This window comes from Enhydra lutris, unplaced genomic scaffold (assembly GCF_002288905.1).
Source record: "Enhydra lutris kenyoni isolate GAN:26980312 unplaced genomic scaffold, ASM228890v2 scaffoldscaffold60, whole genome shotgun sequence".
Classification (NCBI taxonomy): domain Eukaryota; kingdom Metazoa; phylum Chordata; class Mammalia; order Carnivora; family Mustelidae; genus Enhydra; species Enhydra lutris.
The window spans coordinates 968,699-988,613 of NW_019154144.1; the positions used below are offsets into that span (position 1 = coordinate 968,699).

The 19,915-nt window shown below is 42.8% G+C and overlaps 1 protein-coding gene across 1 annotated transcript in view; it reads right to left on the minus strand.

Moving 5' to 3' along the window:
• The window catches only part of LOC111158583 (fms related tyrosine kinase 1), a 173,494-nt gene that overhangs the window by 119,535 nt on the left and 34,044 nt on the right, over positions 1–19,915 (minus strand). Inside the window, exon 4 of the mRNA XM_022520705.1 lies at positions 3,243–3,367. Within this exon, the coding sequence (XP_022376413.1) occupies positions 3,243–3,367 (125 nt within the window). The remainder of the gene's footprint in view (positions 1–3,242; positions 3,368–19,915) is intronic.

Here is a 19,915-nt window from a genome sequence, read left to right on the forward strand (position 1 = left end):
TCACCCTTGTCACGGACCGGCCTGAGAAACCAATTAGGAACTTTTCCACTGGGTCCACCAGGTCACCTTCCCGAGCTTCGTCATCTGGAGCTTTTAACAAGCCATCACTTGTCCTCCCATTTTGCATGATTTAGTAAAGAGGTGGCTGTCTTCAGAGGACCATAAGTAATTCCCAGTCCTTTGAGATACATAGCTTTCACTTGGTGCTCACTGGCGTTATCATTCTGGGAAGGCTGAGGGCCTCGAGTCTGCCTCTGGGAGGGAAACTACAGGGAGACGGACAGTGAAGACAGCTGCAAACAGATGTGGAGCCCAGAGACGCTGTCATGAGTGAGGCGTTCTCAGATTCTTAGAAGTATTCCCAAATACCATGAGTCCAGACAGAAGAAAGGAATCCATGATTTGATTTTCCCTTATGCCTTCTGCTGGACGCCAAGAACTTTATTTTTGAAGATTACCGTATAAACAGTCCGCCTGGGGATGAGACTTTATAAAGGGCTATTGCTCCACTGAGTGGCCCAGCCAAATTCCCCTGATGCTAGATTCCCGGCCCAATTTCAGAGGCATCTCTGACTACCACTGTGACTTATCCCCCTGCTGGAAAAGGGTGGGGGTGGAGAATCAGATTACCTTTCAGATCTGTCTCCTCTTCTTTTAAAAAGTGCACCTGGCATTGCTTATCTGTTTATCACTTATTTATACTGCTTGTTGAAGGACCTAATCTGGCTGGGATTTGCAACTCCATGGCAGAAATTCCTCTGTGAGGCGACCCCCAGCGCCCTCTCCCAGGGAGCATGTCTGTGTGGGTCTGTGTTACCAGAATGTCCCACAGCTTTGAAATGAGCTGCACCCTGTTTACGAAGAACTTGCAAGCAAGTGAAGGAGGCATTTCATGTTCTAGTAAATCATGATTCTATCTGCAGGCTCAGGAAGGCTCTATCTCCAGTGGGAGAAAAAGAACCTTTCTCTAACCTGATACCAATTATTAAGGGAAAAGCTCAGACAAGTTTCAGTCAGGGATTGAGATCTATGATGCTTTGAACATAGGCGACCCCAAGCCTGGGCCGAATCTAAAAGAAAGGTTTGCTGATGGACTTCCTCAGCACAACTCAGAAATATACTGAAGTTTCCTTTAAAGTTTCAGAGGAAGTTTCACTTACTGATCTGCCCTTACCGCCACCAGCAGTATTCTACTTACAAAGAAACTTTATTCTGAGCTGAATTAGCAGAAGGCCACGTAGCTCATCAGCTATGGCAGTGCCTATGAGTATCACAGAGAGGCAGGGGAGAAACAGCCTTGAAAGAAAGGACTGGACAGGGAGGCTGCCTCCAGCTGACCACAGCTCCTACGGCAGGGGTAGGTGAGGGGGAGAGAAGGAAGGGACAGCAGGTTAAAAGGGACAAAAGGAGAGGTAGAAGGGAAAGATCTTACAACTAGAATAGTTTCAGTATGTATGTGGCAAACCCAAATCCCTATGAGAACAGCATGCTTTTCTCTCTCTCTCTCTCTTCCACTCTATCTCTCAAGTGTATTATAGATCTTAGGTAGAAAAACAGAGAAAATAAGCTCCCCCCCCCCCTCAGATTTTTACATGGGGGAATTTGGGACTGTTTCTTACCACAGAAAAAATGATCTGCACTAGAGCAAAAAGGAAAGGGGCTTGCCCAAAACAGAGACGTTCCACAGCCCCATGGCATGTTCCATATTAATCACACAGTGATTATTACCTCAGATGAAGAGGAGTGGATACCACGCTTGGTAGTAAATATCACTTGATAATAAATCAAGTATTGGGTATTAAATTGTTAGGTAAATAATAATAGTTAACCCTTGATGGGGCTCAGCTTATACAAAGAACTAGGGGCTTTTTTGTATCACCTCAGTTACTTCCTAACACCCGTGTGAGGTGGGTGTGACTGTAGCCATTCCCATCTCTCCAATGAGGAAACTGAGGTGGAGGGAGTTTAGATAACTTGCCAGTTGGTCCAGCAGGTTAAGTGGTTGGGTGACCAGAGTCCACGCAGCATGGCACAAGGCTCTGTTCTTAACCACTCCGGTCTCTCTCCAGTGCAAACTAAACCGTTAGCAAAGGTGGCAAGAGCACGGAAGTAGTCAAGATATGGATTCCAATGCCCAGGGTGGTCTGGGAGGTCCCCAACTCCCCAATTCCCCCAGGACCTCAGTTTTTCCTTCCACCATTGGTTTTGAATCTTCTGATGCTCTCAGCTCCGAAATACAGCGACTTTATAATTACTGGTGGTGACACATAGATATAATGGAAGCTAAAACCTGTCACTGATGGACTATCCTGAGGGCTTCAATCAAATCAATAATGTAGGAAAGTGAATGCAAGGGAAGGAGACCAGGAGACACCTCCAACATATTGCAGGATTTCAGGCCAACCAGTGATACCGGAAATCACTCCAAGTTTTTCTGACTCCACTACTACGACCACCAAACACTTCCTGAGAACCTAAGTGCAACGGTGGTGCTTCACGCTACCTTGGGACAGCCTAAACTTTTCCTCTTAAACCTCAAAGCTCTCCGGACTCACCACTGTTTTCCATTTGGGGAGTACCTGTCCACCTCTCACCCTAGTCTGTTCCCAAACTCTCAGCATCTATGAATTAGCTGGAATGTCACATTTTAGTTTTTATCTTTATTAGATTCCATCCCAAATCTTTTTTTTTTCTTCACATGCATAATTTACAACAAGATATGAAGAAAAAAAATGTCATGTGTGGCTTTCTTGCGCCCCTCCCCACTTTTTTCCCCTTTCCCTAAGCAGCTAAGTTTGGCTGCCCAGCAGGACATAAGCTTTTGTTATTGGGAACTTCACAACTCAAACAAAAGCTGGTGGCTGTAGGCACCTGTCTCACAGTTCTGTCCTTAGCAAAAATCTGGAGTAATCCCTCTCTGCCAAGTTACTAATTTGGATAAGCAAAAGAATTGGTTTTTCTCACATCTGCAGACAATTGGATTTGTGGCCTTAGATGAACATATGCACAATTTTCGTTCATTATATTCACACCAATTTATGCCCACATAAACGTGTCATGTTATTTCATGCCTGAGTATGACCTCTAGCACTCATCCTTTATAGTAAAAGGATATTCGAGAAAAGTCCACTGAGCAGCCCAAATGTCTGTAAGAAAATCATTCCAGAGAGATAAAAGGACTTGAAATTCATTGTGCTCACTTGCAGAAAAGATTTTCTGAGAGAAGCATTGCTCGGTTTTACCTTTTTTAAAGTCACAGTGATGTTAGGTGATGTGACCCGGCAGGGGATGACGATCTCCCTTCCTTCAGTCATATATATAATTTCGGGTATTTCACTGTGCATCTCTAAGAAAGGTCTACCTGTATCTGAATGAGAAGAAAATGAAAAATACATATATATATGTGTGTATATATATATATATATATATATATATATGTGTGTATATATATATATAAATGGTTGTATCAACATCTAGACACCATAGCTAGGTGAGGCAGACGGTCACTGACACATGTCCCCCTTAATATAATCCATAAATTTGCATTCTTATCTCTGAATTTGGCCCTCTTTGTTTTTGCCCAGAAACAGAATGCTTCTGTAAGAAACCAAATTCCTTGGGGCACCTGGGTGGCTCAGTGGGTTAAGCCTCTGCCTTCGGCTCGGGTCATGGTCTCAGGGTCCTGGGATCGAGCCCCATATCGGGCTCTCTGCTCCGCGGGGAGCCTGCTTCCCCCTCTCTCCCTGCCCACCTCTCTGCCTACTTGTGATCTCTGTCAAATAAATAAATAAAATCTTTTAAAAAAATTAATTAAAAAAATAAAAAAGAAACCAAATTCCTTATTCAGATCTTGACCTTGGGTCAGATTGTCCCTGATACCCTAAGATGCAACTGTGATGTAGGTTGGGGGGGGGGGGAATAGGCTTAGGTCACCATTGCAAAAAGCCATAAAAGTGCAAGGAGAAAGAAAGGAGAATATTCTGCATAAACTTCTTCCCACCGCTCTGCTAAGTACCTCCGGAAGCAGCCTCCAGAGCCTTTGTAAGGCGTCCAAGGGCCCTGGGTTCAATGGTCAGCTGACTTTGGAGCAGATAGAGGTAATGCAGAGGTGTCAATTTGTAGAGAGGATTAGCATTTGAATGACAGAAGCCTGACTTAAAGGTTTTCTAGACCTTTCCTGCAGAATCATAAGGAGTGAGGAGCTCTGAGCTGTTCAGGGCCAGGGGGAAAGTCTGGAGAAGCCGTGTTGAGGACTTCGTTGACTTCCCAGGCCTATTAGATTCCTTTAGTATGTGCAGTGTTATCTACTAACAGCACAGTAATCCCAGCGCCTCCAGAGGGGGCTGGAAAAGGCCTACATCATCACCAAGATACCACCCTTCAGAAGGAGGGCATCTGGCCAAGTCTCAGAGGCCACAAGGATTCAAACCACCTGTTCAGCTTCTCTGTGGTTCCTCTGGGGACCAGAATCAGCATCAGATCTTTCAGAAACATTCGCAGTCTACCATGCCCTCACGCTCAGGAACCCACTGACATCTCATGATCTCTTCAGGAGTCACTGTGCCACCTTCAGCCCTTGGCTTTAGCCTTAAATAGCCAGATGGAAAAAAGTCTGCTGTTAACTCTCTCCATCTGGACCTGAAAGACCCAACAAGCCCCCCCAGAGGCTTGCTGGGCTTTAGGAAGCTCAGTGTGGATGCTGAATGGAGACATGGAGCAGCGAGAAGGCAGTGGTTGCCTAGACTTGATGGTGGCTATGATGTTGTTGTGGGGTGAACTGTGTCCCCCCCAAAACCAAAATGCGCAAGTCCTCAACCCCAGTACTTCAGAATGTGACCTCGTTTGGATCAAATGGGATCACTGTCAGTGGAATTAGGAGGGTGGGTCCCTACTCCAGTATGGGTGTCCCAGGGTCAGGGACATGGGGTGGGGGGAGAAGACACATGAATATGCAGGGAGAGACTGAGTGATGGGGTGCGAGGTGGGGGTTGCCAAGGATTGCCAGCAACCACCACTGGTAGGAAGAGACATAAAAGGAAACCCCTACAGGTTTCAGAGGGGGCATGACCCCACTGACACCTTGATTTCAACCTCCAATTCTAGAATGTGAGACAATTCCTGTAGATTTAAAAAAAAAAAAAAAAAAGGTGACATTGGTGTAGCCTGCTTAAGACAGACTCATTTGACACACACTAGACACTAGAAAGGCCCTATTATCGCAGCCTAGCTCATATACCCTAGATTTCTAAATAATTCCTCCTTGTCCTCTGGGAAGCCTTGCTAGGCCAGCCCCTTCCTTATACCCTTTCTCCATCCCCACCTTAGCGGCCCTCCCCAAATTCTCCACATTCTCCAATAATAATATTTCACACATTCTACATTGAACTGGCAGGTTACTTCTCTGGCTGCAAAACGGCTGATGAGTTCCTAGAGGAGAGGAGACAGACTGTACTCATCTCAGTCCGACGTGTGGTAAATGAATGAATGAATGAACCTAACAAAACGGAGGAAGAGCTCTCCAACAACTCTGTCCTCTGACAGATAAGACAGGGGTGTAAATGCGTGAGGTGATGTGAGCAGAGCCAGGCCTGGAGGCCAATGTCTCCTGACCTCCTTTCCCCGTACCACCCTCAGGACTGGAGCTCCCCGCCTCCTCCTCACCACACAAAGGCTATAGCTGGCAACTGCTCTTCAGAGATGAAGGCTGATTTTCACACACGTGGTGGGGAGAGGATGTACAGTCTAGTTTTAGAGAAATTATGACAAGAGAACAATCACCCAGGGGCAGGAGGGCTGTGAGGGCAGGCTTGGGGACAGGGCAGTTACAAGGCTGAGTCAAAGGGAGTCAGCACATGGTGGGGGTGCAGAGCTCACACTTTACAAATTGGGATGGAATCCTGGCTCTGCCCCTTCCTGGTTGTGAGACCTCAGGCAAATCATTTTACTCTCTGTGCTTCATTTGCAAAATCCTGTTCAAGAGCTATGATGAGGGTTACATGAAGGAATAAATGTAAAGTGCTTAGAATGGTACGTGGCAGACAGTTAATACTGGATATGTGCTGGCTGTTACTTATTATTAGGAGAGATTTGAAGTTATGGAGAGTGGGGGTTGGGATATATGAAAATCACAAATTATACCCATGATCTTAACTATAAAAGGCATAAATATATATTCAGATATGGCATAGGGAAAAAAACAAATACACTAAAATGTTTGAGTAGTGGCTTGTTGTTATTTTCTTATTTACCTTCTTATATGTTTGTTAGATTTTCTAGAATGATCATGTATTATTTTATAATATTTTGAATACTGAATTTAAGTCTCAAATTATAAAGCAGCATCCATTCTTACCTGAGGAAAACTACCAATTCTGCATTTGGTTTACTTTAGTTTTGCCCAATAGAATGACACACGAACACTGCACAGTTAATAGTTATATGTCTATTTGGAGAGTTCAGTGGGTGTAGCAATGTATGCAGAGAGGAAAAGTTAATTATACAGAGACAAAGATTCACGTATCAGCACAAAATTCCTCCCTTAAATAAAGTTGCTGAGCTAGATGTTCAGGCAGAAACTATTGGGATTTGATCATTCCTTTCCTTCCTCCTGTGAGTTTGTATTTTTGTCTTCTTTGTGAGTCCCAAGGTAAACACAAACACCAGGAAATGGTTTAATTCATATAACTAAACTGTAAATCCTTCACATTTAATTTACTGTCTCCTTAAGCAACTATTTGCAACAAAGGACACTGGCATAAAAAGTTTGTGCGGGAAATAGTAAACATCAGTGTAGTCATTTCTAGGCGAATGAATGCCCACCCCAAATGAAAACAGAAGAGGTGGGGCGCCTGGGTGGCTCAGTGGGTTAAAGCCTCTGCCTTCGGCTCAGGTCATGATCTCAGGGTCCTGGGATCGAGCCCCGCATCGGGCTCTCTGCTTAGCAGGGAGCCTGCTTCCCTTCCTCTCTCTCTGCCTGCTTCTCCGCCTACTTGTGATCTCTGTCTGTCAAATAAATAAATAAAATCTTAAAAAAAAAAAAAAAATCTCTTGATTGAAAACAGAAGAGGTGAGCTCGATGTGTCTTTGAATGTCTCCTTCCCCTTTGCCACTTTGGAGCCTCCCAACACTTGAATTTTACTACAACTATTGGCTTTTATAAGCCAATACCAATATCAACCCTGGGGCCCCTGCAATTCTGTTCAGCAATGCAATGAATTGTGCCCATCGCAACCCAATTCAAGATACTTCATTTGTATAAAGTCAGCAGTCACATTAAAATCCCCCATGTTTGCCAATGAGCTTATGACTGTGGACACACACACACACGGACACACACACACACACACACACACACACTATGCTCTGGGCTTAATAATAGTATACTTCCTTTGCAATTTGCTTCAAGGAAGGGCTAAGAATGAACTTGCCTGACATATTATAATACAAACATTTTTTGTTTTGTAGGACCATAGATACAGAAGAGGTCACAGTTCCATTAATATCACCAGTAAAACCACTTACTACTCCCATAGGACATATTTGTCTTTGTCACAAAATTAAAAATGACTTCTGAACCCAGCCAGCACTGCAGAGTGGTTTCCTGAAGCCAAACTGGCTGGTCATTGAGCAAGGAAGAGCTGCTCCAAAGATTGTCGGCGTGCTGGCGGTGCAGACATACTGTCACCAGGGACTCGGGCCAACACACAGCTAGGCAGAGGTCACGCCACCCTCCCCTCTCTGAACTCCTAGAGCTCAAAGCAGGGACAGGAAACTGGCACCGAATGTGAGGTGTGCTCCTCCAGTGGCAGTGTCGGGGCTATCCTCCTCCAGGACAGCAAGTGGGCTCAGACACAGCGGATGATCAAACAGGGGCCCTTGCTGAGTGGTTTACACCTGTTTTTTTTAAATGTGTTTTTTTCCTTTTGAAATCTGTACTCACTCTGGCACAGTAAGGCCCAGAGACACAGAGGTCCCGGTATGCTGTCCTCATTCCATGCCATTTCCCAAGAGCATCACTTGGGGGTTCTTCCACTGCTTTTGGGGCAAGTGAATGACCCAAAGAATTCAGGGAAGCTATTCTGACTTAAGGAGTTCAAGAGTAAACATCTTATTTCCTAATATCTTCGTATTCCTCTGATTTTGATAAAATTTTTCCTGATTTCTCTTTCCTTTAATTTTAGTTCCTTACCTCTAAGTTCTGGTCATGAGGCCTCCTTGTTGTTTTAGAGGAGGATGTGATTTTAATTTGTTGAGGATGACATGAAGAGGATGAACCAATCCCATGAAAGGGTTCTATCTAGACACAAGAGTTTTCATATCACGCAGGTCTTTGTGTGGGGGACTCTACTTCATGCTCAGGGAGAGTTGGTTGACTGGTAAAATATTTCATTTGAAAGATGAAGGGGGAATAAAGGAAAAGAGGTGATTTCTTCACTCATTTCCAGTGCCCATCAAAGCCTATGAAAATTCAAACCAGAGCTTCTCAGCAAGCATAAGAAAGCTGAAGTAGCTATACTAATATTCGATAAAATAGACTTTAAAACAAGACATGTTACTAGAGATAAAGAGGGATATGTCATAATAAGAACAGGGTCTATCCATCAGGAAGATATAATAATTATAAACATTTGCAACTAAGAGCAGAGTAGCAAAATACACAAGGCAAAAACTGAGGGAAATGACAGAAACAGACCATTCAATAATCATAGATGAAGATTTCAGTATCTCAATTTCAATAGAACTACAAAGAACATCAAAAAGGAAACAGGGCTCAAACAACACTAATAACCAGTGAGGCCAAACACCCATAAGAGACCCCATCCATCACAGCTGGATATACATTTTTCTCAAGTACATGTGGAACATTCTCTAGGATAAACTGTATGCTAGGCCATGAAGCAACCATCAACAGATTTAAAAGGATAAAAATAATACTAAGAGTATTCTCTATTGTGGAATGAGAACAGAAATCAGTAACAGCAACGAACTTGAGAGGCCCACAGATTAAACGGCACCCTCCTAACTAGTTAATGAAACAAGGAAGAAATGAAAAGCAAAGTGAGAAAACAGATGAATGAACATGAAGATGTCATGTTCCAAAACTTGCGGGACAGAGCTAAAATTTATAGTTGCGTGGAGGCAAATTTAGAGCTGTATGCCTACACCGAGAAAGGAGAGTGATCTCAGATCAATGACCCACTCTTCCACCTCAGAACTTTAGGTTAAGAATAGAAAGTTAAATCTAAAGGAAGCAAAAGGGAAGAAAGAATAAAGATTAGAGTAGAAATTGATGAAGTAGAGAACAGAAAAACAATAGAGAAAAATCTGTGAAACCAAGAGCTTTTTCTTTGAAAAGATGAAAAAACTGGGTGGGGCTCCTAGGTGGCTCAGTCATTTAAGCGTCTGCCAGGCTCAGGTCACAATCCTGGGGTCCTGGGATGGAACCCCACAGTGGGCTCCCTGCTCAGTGGGGAATCTGCCTCTCCCTCTCCTTCTGCCCTCCCTCCACCCTGGCTTGTGCTTTCTCACTCTCTCTTTCATGTTCTCTCTCAAATAAATACATAAAATCTTTTTTAAAAAAAATGAACAAATTGGAAAACATTTAAACAAACAAGCCAAGACAAGAATAAAAGAGAGAAAGCAAATTAATAAATGAGAGATGAAGTAGCAGACATTACTACCAGCATTTTACCATTACTAAAATAAAAAGCATTATAAAGGAATATTGTAATTGTGTGCCAATAAGTTAGATAATCCGAAATGGACAGGTTCCTAGAAAGACATAAGCTACTGAAACTAAGTCAACAAGAGTTCATTTCAAGAACTAAGAAGATACAGACAACCCAAGTGGACCTATAAGAAGTAAAGAGATTGAGTCAGTAACCAAAACACTACCCACAAAGGAAAGCCCAGGCCCACATGGCAAATGAATTCCATCAAACATTAAAATAATACTAATTCTTCAAAAACTGTTCTAAAACAGAAGGGCAAACTTCCCGATTCATTCTGAGGGCAGCATTATCCTGATACCAAAACCAAAGACATCACAAGGAAGCCACAGATTTTATCTTTTGTGAGGGTGGATATGAAAAAGCTCAACAAAACACTAGCAAACGGAATACATATAAAAAGAATGAGACACCAAGACAGACTGGGATTTGTTTCAGGAATGCAAGATAGGCTTAACAAAGATCAATGTCACTGATATGCCATAATGAATAAAGATCAAAAATCAAAAGGCATATGATCATTTCAATAGATACAGTAAAAGCATTTGACAAAATCCAAACCGCTTTCATGATAAAAACACTCAACAAACCAGTAATAGAAGGGAACTTCCTCACCCTGTTAAGGAAATCTACCAAAAGCAAAAACAAAAACAGAAAGCCTTAATAGCTAATGTCACATTAATGATGACATACTGGAAGTTCTCCCTTTAAGATTAGGAACAAGACAAGGTTGTCCACTCTCACTACTTCTATTCAACACTATATTAGAGGCTCCACGGCTACTGTGAATAATGCAATAAACATTCCAGCCAGCACAATTAGGCAATAAAAAGAAATAAAAGGCATCCAGATTTGAAAAGAAGAGGTAAGATTTTCTCTATTTTCAGATGACATAATCTTGCACATAGAAAATCCTAAGGAACACACACACACACAAAGACCATTTGAACCAGTAAGTTCACCAAGATTGCAGGAGCCAAGAAAAATATACAAAGGTGAATTATATTTCTATATACTTTCAATGAGCAATCCGAAAATGAAATAAAGAAAACAATTCCATTTATAACAGCCATCAGAAAGAAAAAAGTACTTAGGAATATATTTAACACAAGAAGTGTAAAACTTGGGGCGCCTGGGTGGCTCAGTGGGTTAAAGCCTCTGTCTTCAGCTCACGTCATGATCTCAGGGTCCTGGGATCGAACCCCACATCAGGCTCTCTGCTCAGCAGGGAGCCTGCTTCCTCCTCTCTCTGCCTGCCTCTCTGCCTACTTGTGATCTGTATCTGTCAAATAAATAAATAAAATCTTTAAGATTAAAAAAAAAAGAAGAAGTGTAAAACTTATACTTTGAAAACTACAACAGCATTGTGGAAAGAAATTTAAAAATATAAATAAATGAAAAAAAGTCTCATGTTCACGGATTCAATGACTTGACGTTGTTAAGATGGCAATGCTCACTAAATTAGTCTGTAGTTTCCATGCAATCCCTATCAGCATCTCAGCTGAGCTGACAAGCTGATTCTAAACTTCAAAATTGCCAAGGACCCAGAATAATCAAAAGAATCTTGAAAAAGAAGAAGCAAGTTGGAAGACTTATACTTCTCAATTTCAAAAGTTACTATGAAAACTATAAGCAACAGTGATTAAGACAGCATGGTCCTGGCATAAGGACAGATACACAGATCAATGAGTAGAACTAAGGATCTAGGAATAAGCCCATGAGTCTACGGTCAGTTGATTTTTGATAAAGGTGCCAAGCTTGTTCGATGGGAAAAGAATAGGCTTTCAAGAGATGGTGGTGGAGTAACTTTACATGCAAAAGAATGAAGCCGGATCTTTCTATCACACCATACACAAATATTCACTCAAAATGGATCAAAGATCTAAATGTAAGACCTGAAATTATAAAACTCTCAAAAGAAGCCCTTGAGATAAATCTTCATGATCTCAGATTTAGCACTGGATTTTTACTATGACACAAGCACAAAAGAAAAAAATTGATCCACTGGAATTAATCAAAAATTTAACTTTTGTGCTTCAAAGAATACTATCAAGAAAGTGAAAAGAATCCACAGAATGAGAGAAAATATTTGCAAATTATATATCTGACAAGGAACTTTTATCTAGAATATCTAGTACACATTTATACAAATCTAGACTTTAAAAAATCTAGACATACACATATATCTATAACATGTGTCACTACCTTATATATCTAGATGCTATTAAATATTTAAATATATAATTATATAAAATACATGTATATATAAATCAATAATAAAACATTGAGGAACTCTTACAACTCAATAGTAAAGACAAGTAGCCCAATTAAAAACTGGAAAAAGGCTCCAAAGAGACCTTTCCCCAAAGAAGATACACAAATGGCCAATAAGGACATGAAGAGGTATCTTCGGGGAAACACAAATCCACAGTAAACGAGATAGTGCTCCGCACCCAATTGGATGGCTATAATAATAATACATAAAAACCCACAATAACAAGTACTGGCAAGAATTCGGAGAAACTGGAACCCTCATACAACACTGACAGGAACATACAACTGCAACAGCTTTGGAAAACAGCCTAACTTTTCTTCAAACGGTTAAACACTGAGTTACCAAAGGACCCAGCAATTCCTCCCCTAGGTATCTACCCAAGAAAATGAAAGCGTCTGTCCACACAAAAACTTGGATACGGATATCACAGCCAAAAGGTGTGAACAATGCAAAGGTCCCTCTACAGATAAATGGATAGCTAACATGTGGTAGATCCCTACCGTGGAATATCATCCCGCAACAAAAAGTGATGAAATACTCATACTTGGTACAACACAACATGGAGAAACTTTAACACGTACTGAGTGAAGAAAGCCAGCATGTATTTATAGATTTAATAATAAAATGCCACATATTTTCTTCCATTTATATGACATATTCAGAATAGGCAAATCTATAGGGACAGAAAATATATTAGTGGTGGCTTCTGGCTGGGAGCTAAGGGATAAATAATGGGGGGATAGCTGAAGTGTACAGGGGTCTTTTTAGAGGTAAGGAAATGTTCTAAAACAGACGGTGCTAACGGCTGCATATATCTGTCAACAGGCTGAAAGCTATTAAATGGTACACTTGTAAATGGGTGAAGTACATGGTATCTAAATTACATCTCAAAAGCTCACTTTGAAAAAAAAAAAAAAGAACTTGGGGCTCTTTCTTAGAAAGAGTGACAGGCTGGATTTTTGAGGCAGAATAGTTCCTGGAGATTATCCGGGGCAAACTCTTCATGTTACGGGTCTTTGCAACTTTTTTTCCCAGTCTGCTTTGCATCCGGGTGGGCTACTAATGAAAAATGGCATTTTCCCCTGTGACAAAGTCATCCTGACAAAAGATATGTCCTTCCGTTCCCCTCAGCAGCCCCAGGTCAGTGAGGAGCCCAGCGGAACTTCTCTACCTTCATTTAAAGAAGTCACTTGACTAACGTGTCTGAGGACAACAGTCTACACAGAGTATACAAGTGGGTATTTCCTAGTGAATTATCCTGATTTTCCAAACACGTATTGTAAAAGCTCAGCTGTACTTTACCACCAACCATACAGATATAATCATGGTTACCCCTAGTGGTGGCTCAGCGGCCAGCCTCTGCCATCTAGACAGACAGCAAGTGCACACAGATATTTTTGTTCGAGCAAGGCCAATAGAGAAAGGTCCTCATGTCCCAGCCCCAAGATGCTCTCCCCAAATTACAAATTTTAAAAATGTATTATTTGTGTGGTACAAAATAAGAAATGCCTCTTTTTTTGGAAAAGCTCTTTCCTGGCCACCTTTCTTCAGAAGAGAAACACGTTGTTTTGCCTTATCTCGCTTGGAACCCCCACTGGCCCAACTGTAACAGCTAATTGAATAGCAAGGGAGGAGAAAAGGACAAGAGTTAGAAAGCAGAGCAGAAAACACAGGCAACGGTCCACCATCCTCCTTCCTCTTGAATCTTTTATGAACTTGCTCCTTGAAACATGGGCAGCGAGCAGATCAGGGTAATCAACCATCTCAGGCCAGTGTCCAGCACAGGCTGGGCACATGGGAGACAGTCAGCTGATGTTTATGGAGAAGCTATCAGGTGAAGCAAGAGAAAAGGTGAAATCAGGACATATTATATACCCAGAGGTGGCCATAAAGAATAGTCCGTGAACCCAAGGTCCTTCTACTATAGTCCAGCTTTCTGGTCAACGTGCATACCTCCCACGCAAAGGAATTTTCAGATTGATTACAGGAAAAAGGACATACTAAATGTTGCCCTAAAGGAAAAGAGGAACATCAGTTTTTTGTGTGTGTGTGTTTGTTTTAAAGATCTTATTTATTTATTTGACAAACAGAGATCACAAGTAGGCAGAGAGGCAGGCGGCGGGGGGGGAAGCAGGCTCCCTGCTAAGCAGAGAGTCCAATGTGGGGCTCGATCCCAGGACCCTGAGATCATGACCTGAGCCGAAGGCAGAGGCATTAACCCACTGAACCACCCAGGCGCCCCGGAACATCAGTTTTTAAAAATTACAGCTAAGATCTAAATACGTTAGTTGAAGATCTAAATAAGAGCGGAGTGCTGAGTAGATGGCGAGCTTGACTAGACTCTAAGAGCCAGGCAGGCAGAGACAGTCTCAGGCGTTCCACGTGCCCTGGAACCTTGCTGACTGCGTGTTCACGCAAAGCGGCTTAGTTGAATGACCTCAGTCAGCTTTTCATCTTGATCACCTGAATCATCTCAAAAAGAAAAGAAAAAGAGGAAGGAAGGTAAGGAGGAAGAGAGAGGAAGAGTGGAAAGGAAGGAGGAAGGACGGATGGATGGAAAGGAGGAAAGATGGATGGAAAGATGGAAGGAAGGAAAAACAGAGGGAAGGAAGGATGGATGGATGGATGGATAGAAAGATGAAAGGAAAGCAAGATGGAGGGAAAGAAGATGAAAGGAAGGAAGGAAATGAAGCAGAAATGAAGGAGAAAGGAGAGGAAGAAGGAAGAAACTCTGAAGGACTATTGTGGCTCTCTCTTCTACTGTCAAGATTTTGGCCACGTCCCAAGTCCTATTATTTCCAGTTTTGCCTCTGAATCATCAAACTGTAAAATTTTGATATCCTAACATTGTCTCTCATGTTACAGAAGAGGAAACTGAGGCCCAGAAAGAAGGCCCAGAAAGAAGGAGCACAGGAATAATATGAATAGCTGAGCCAAAACAGAATTCAGGATTCTTGATTCTAGATCATCTCTCTCCACCACACCAAAACCTGACTCTCCTGAATGACTGGGGAGCAACACCACCTTCAAATATCCACCCCAATAGGAGAAATGGTGGCACAGACACAGGGATAGTATGGTCCTTCTGACGGAACTCAGAAATACAGAACAACAGACTGATAAGTAATTCTCATTATTGAAATCAAGCTTAGTTCTCTCTGCTATCAATGCCAGTGATCTCTTGTTGGTCTCTGTGACAGCCCCCCCCGCCCCGCTGCCCCGACCAAGAGCAGCCAAACCAGAGAAAGTCCTGTTTTACGGCGACTAGAGATGGAATTCCTTCCAAAGGTACAGTCAGTGAGTACAGGGGGCGCTTGGTCACACCCCTCCCCAGCCAGGACGTGGGTTCCTCTAGGGAGCAGCTACCAGGCAAACATTCCTTCCAGAGTCATGGGGAGCAGGCAGCCAGGGTTCCGTTCAGGTCGTGCGCCCACGACTTGTGCCACCACGGGACTCCCTCGGACTCAGCTTCCACATCTAGAAAGCACGGCAAGCACCTTCCTGTTTCCAAACTTATGATTTTGTCATTCATTCACTTGGAATGTTCTGACTGGGCAAGGCACGCTGATATCCCCCTGGGGGCCGGGCCAGGAAGGCAAATGAAGGGAATAGCAAGATGAGAAATGGTGAGAAAGTTGGCCACTGAGAGTGTGGGGACCAGGTCTGGAAGAAGCAATCCTTGCTCATGGGAGCCAGCGGAATAGGGGCCAATATGGCTACTTTCCAGTTTTTAAAAGATAAGTAGGGAATCAGGTTTTTATGTGAACTCCTCCAATTATTAAATATTGGCAGCCAAAACCACTCTGCTTGCCAATCAAAATGTATGTCAGCTGAATCTGGCCCCACACACTTCCAGTTTGCAATCCTGCTCCGCACTCCACCTTCCCCACTCTGTTTCATCCTGCACACAAAGGTCCGAGAGGGCTGGGGCAAAAGCCCCCTCGGGGCAAGGCCATGTTGGAAAGAGTGGGGGCTTCAGTGTCACCCAGATCTGGATCCAAAGCTTGACTTGGTAACTTACAAAGTGTGCAACCTTAAGCATGGTATTGAATTTCGCCAACTTTTCTGTAAAAGGAGACTTGTATTTGAATTTATTTCATTGCATTGTTAGGATGAAATGAGACCATATATGAAATGAATCTGAGCCAGATATTAATAAATGACAGCAACACACACCCAGTCCCCAATGAATCCCAACAGGGGGAAGACCCTGAGGCATCATCTCATTTATACCCACCAACGGAGCACCTGCCCTGTGCTTGAATACCTACACACATGGGGAACTCACCACATCCCAGGACAGTTCATTTTGGATAGCTTTAAACATTAGGAAGGAAGTGTTTCCTTCTGTCACACTGAAATGCTTATTTTGACTTCTTTCATTCTTAGATGACACTTTTCTGCCATCTAGGTTCATAAAGACAAAGCAGCTTAGTCTCTTCCTCATATAAGAAAACTTTGAAAGAGACTATCCTATAGTGTCTCCTGTTTTCCCACCCAATTCTTTACTTCTTTAAACACAGCAGTTCCTTTCTTTGGTTGTTCCTTGCCAATGGGGATAATAAAGTCATCCAATTATTTGATGCTCACAACCCCATGAGGCCGGTGCCCATTTTACAGAGGGGAAAATAAAGTTTAGAGAGGTTGAAAAATTTGCTCAGAATTCCTATTTTTTGTTGTCTGTCTTGAAGCATAAATGAAACGGTAAGATGCACACCACCTTTATTCTGAATGCTACATATTAACACAGTCCAAAACTGGATCCTGTGCCTGGGCTAATGTGGAGTCTGTCAGGCTCGCTCAGTCACAGCCTCCCCTGGACGGTCCCAGGACAGATCGTGGGTTTTGCAAGCCAAATGTAGTCCTTTACACTTACCCCTGTCAAATCCCATTTTGTTAATCCTAGTTTACTGTTTAAGCCTGCTGGAAATTTTTTGGATCATGATTCTGCCACAGGATAGGTGAGTTTTGCCCCCAGATTTTGTCTGTTTGCTCAGCGTGCCCTCAATTTCCTCATCAAAGTCCAGGAGATGAGGCGAGGCTGATGTAACTGAAAAATCCCAAGTTTCTTTCTTTTGTTCATTTAACAAACATTCTTGAGCACCTCCCATGTATAAGACCCTGTGCTGGGTGCTGGAACCAGCGCAGTCAGTCCTGGTCCTCCCAGAGCCGGGGAGAAGGGAGTTCTATGTGAAAGTGGTAGGGCAGCAGAAGACCAAACCTAGTTTGGGGGAGCCTGGGGAGATGATGTCTAACTTGAGACCTAAAAAGTAAGAGTCAGCTGGTGAAGGAGAGCTGGAGGGAGGTGTGGGGAGGGGACAAGTGTCCCAGGCAGAGCGTCCCTAGTCTATGTTCCTCTTACTGCTCTTTCCCATAGTGCTTTGCAATTGGCTCATTGTAACAGATTTCACTTGCCACAACTGCGGGCCCCTCAAGAGTTAAGGGTGTCATCTTTGTCATTTCTATTCTGCCCAGCACAGCGCCTTTCACACAAAGTAATTATTGCTGATTGATCCTGCCAAGTACAGGCACCGTGTTATGTCTATCATGTCATTTCATCTCTTGACAACCCCGAGAAGTAGTCCTCTTCTCATTTTGTAGGGGACGAAGCTAAGGCTCTGAAGTTTAGATCATATTAACAACAGCAGGAGCCATCCCAGTAAACACACAGCACACGCCCTAGGTCAAGCCCTGGGACTAAATGTTTCACAGGTATGAACTCCTGACTGTTAGAGGTGGCAAAGGGCAAGGACTTCATTGCCGTCTCTACCATGTATTAGTTCCAGGACTCCTTAGGTGAGCAAGTTGCTTAATCTTTCTGCGACATGGAGATAAAACGAGCACCATTCAGAGCACTGTGGAGGAAAAGAAAACCATTACCCAGTGCAAAGAGCTTCCCGTGGTGTCCAGCAGAGTGAGACCTCAGCGTTAACCACTACTCTTACTAAGAAACTGGTGCAAAGTCAAAGACCTAGCATCTGTCAGAACAGGGATTTAAACCTAATCTGAACCAGATCATGTGGTTTCGACTACAGCTCACTGGTTGACATCTGATGAGGGAAGGCAGGGTGTTTATGGTTTTAGTTAGTCACCCATTTTGAGAAGCACCATCTGTGAGCCAAGACGATGCCAAGATAACCCAGCAAAATGCATCAGATGACAAAGCAATGAATATTTTAAATAGTAAATGAAAACGTAAGAATGTCAGAACTGCAAGAACCATAGAGATCAAAACAGACCTCTGGGTCTCCAGGCAAAGCAGGCGTTTCGTTACCATGGTTAAAAAAAGTTACATAACATCAGAAATTTAAAGCCTTTTCAGCTTAAGGGGATTTCTCCTGAAAAAGTCCCTTGCTCATTCTTCTTTTTAAAAGATCACTTAGAGGAGATTTTTTAAAGTCTTTAAAGCCATAAAGTTTTGATGGACTGTTCTTCACACTTTTTGATTGTAGAAGGACAATGGGAGGGTATGGTCAGTTTTATCGCTTTTGGACTCTATTGCCATCTGGAGATTTCATTGATTGTACCTCAGTCTTTAACTTCTCAAAGTCTTAGGTTGTGTCCAAATGGCTCATTCAAGACTATGTTCATTCTGATTATTTTTTAATATTTCTGTAGTTGTACTCAATGCCTTGTGATACACACTTGTATAGCAAAGCTTAGCCAGCTGGCATTCCAAAATTTTCTGGTAGGGAGACTGAGGAGTATCAGAAAATGCTCTTTCTGAGGGCAGGGCCGGAATGTTTGGCAGGTACCACCAAGGGCTAAAGTTGAATTCCTAGGAATATGCTAGGTGAACACAAGTTCTGGGGCAAGGACCAAGGAAAGAAGGTACAACACCCCTGATTGTCAACGAATCTACCAAGAGGAGTGGCTTCTACCCCAATCACACGTACATGTTCTCTACCGCCAAAGACCCTTGCTATCTAATGACAAAATGTTTCTAGAAACGAACTATGAAACGGCAGGGCTTGAAGATACTGAGAAGGTGTTCTATCAAATTTTCACAGAGCTGGAAAGGAGAATGGATGAGAGTTAAATTACTCTTCTCTAAACTCTCACCATGTGGTCCTCATCAGCTGTCCCCAGGGACAGACAGAATGGATAATCTCCTTCATGACTGTGCCCTAGAGGGAGTACAGAGCTGAAAGGCAGAGGGGTCTGTTTCCCAAGGAAAAACCTGCTATTCCAATCAACAGTGTCATCAGTGTATATTTTAAATCCTAGAAATATTTCTTTCTCCTTTTATACAACTTCACCAAATGAGAAAAAAGGAAGGAGGAAAAAAAAAAAAAAAAACCAAACAACAAAAAACACCAACCCAGCAAAACCTGGCCTCGAACTAAGTTTCTGATGAAGCTGTATGCAGAGACAAGCCAGAGTGTTCCTAGGAATTCTTTATAGAAGATCATTTGTAGTAGAATTCTGGAAATGCATACCAGCCTCAGACCTCTGCGGTTTTAGGAAGCCCACCTGTGTTTCCAAAGACCGAGAGTCCAAACTCTGTTCACCTCAATGTGTTCCTCTGTCTCCTGAGCAAATATGTCAGGCAACGATGTAAAAAGAATAAGAAACACAATCTATCAGCCGACCTGGCTTCATTCTTTGCTTCCTGGTGCGGCAAGGTGACTTGTAAGTTTTCTTCACAACAACTTTGGGCTGGAGAGACTACTGGGGCAGGAATCTTAGACTGCCCCCAGACCAAAACTCTGGAAAGCCATTCTTACTGAAAGATCCCATGTTAGAATAAATCCAAGTTTCAGAAAATAAGGGGCAGGAGCCACAAGTTAGGGATAGAGATGAAGTGAGTAAGGGAGGTGTGGGGAGAAGCTCTTCGGAGGGGCAGGAGGAGGGGAGAATGGCTACAGGTTGTAAACTGACACTTAAACCTGGAGATGACTCTAGACATTAA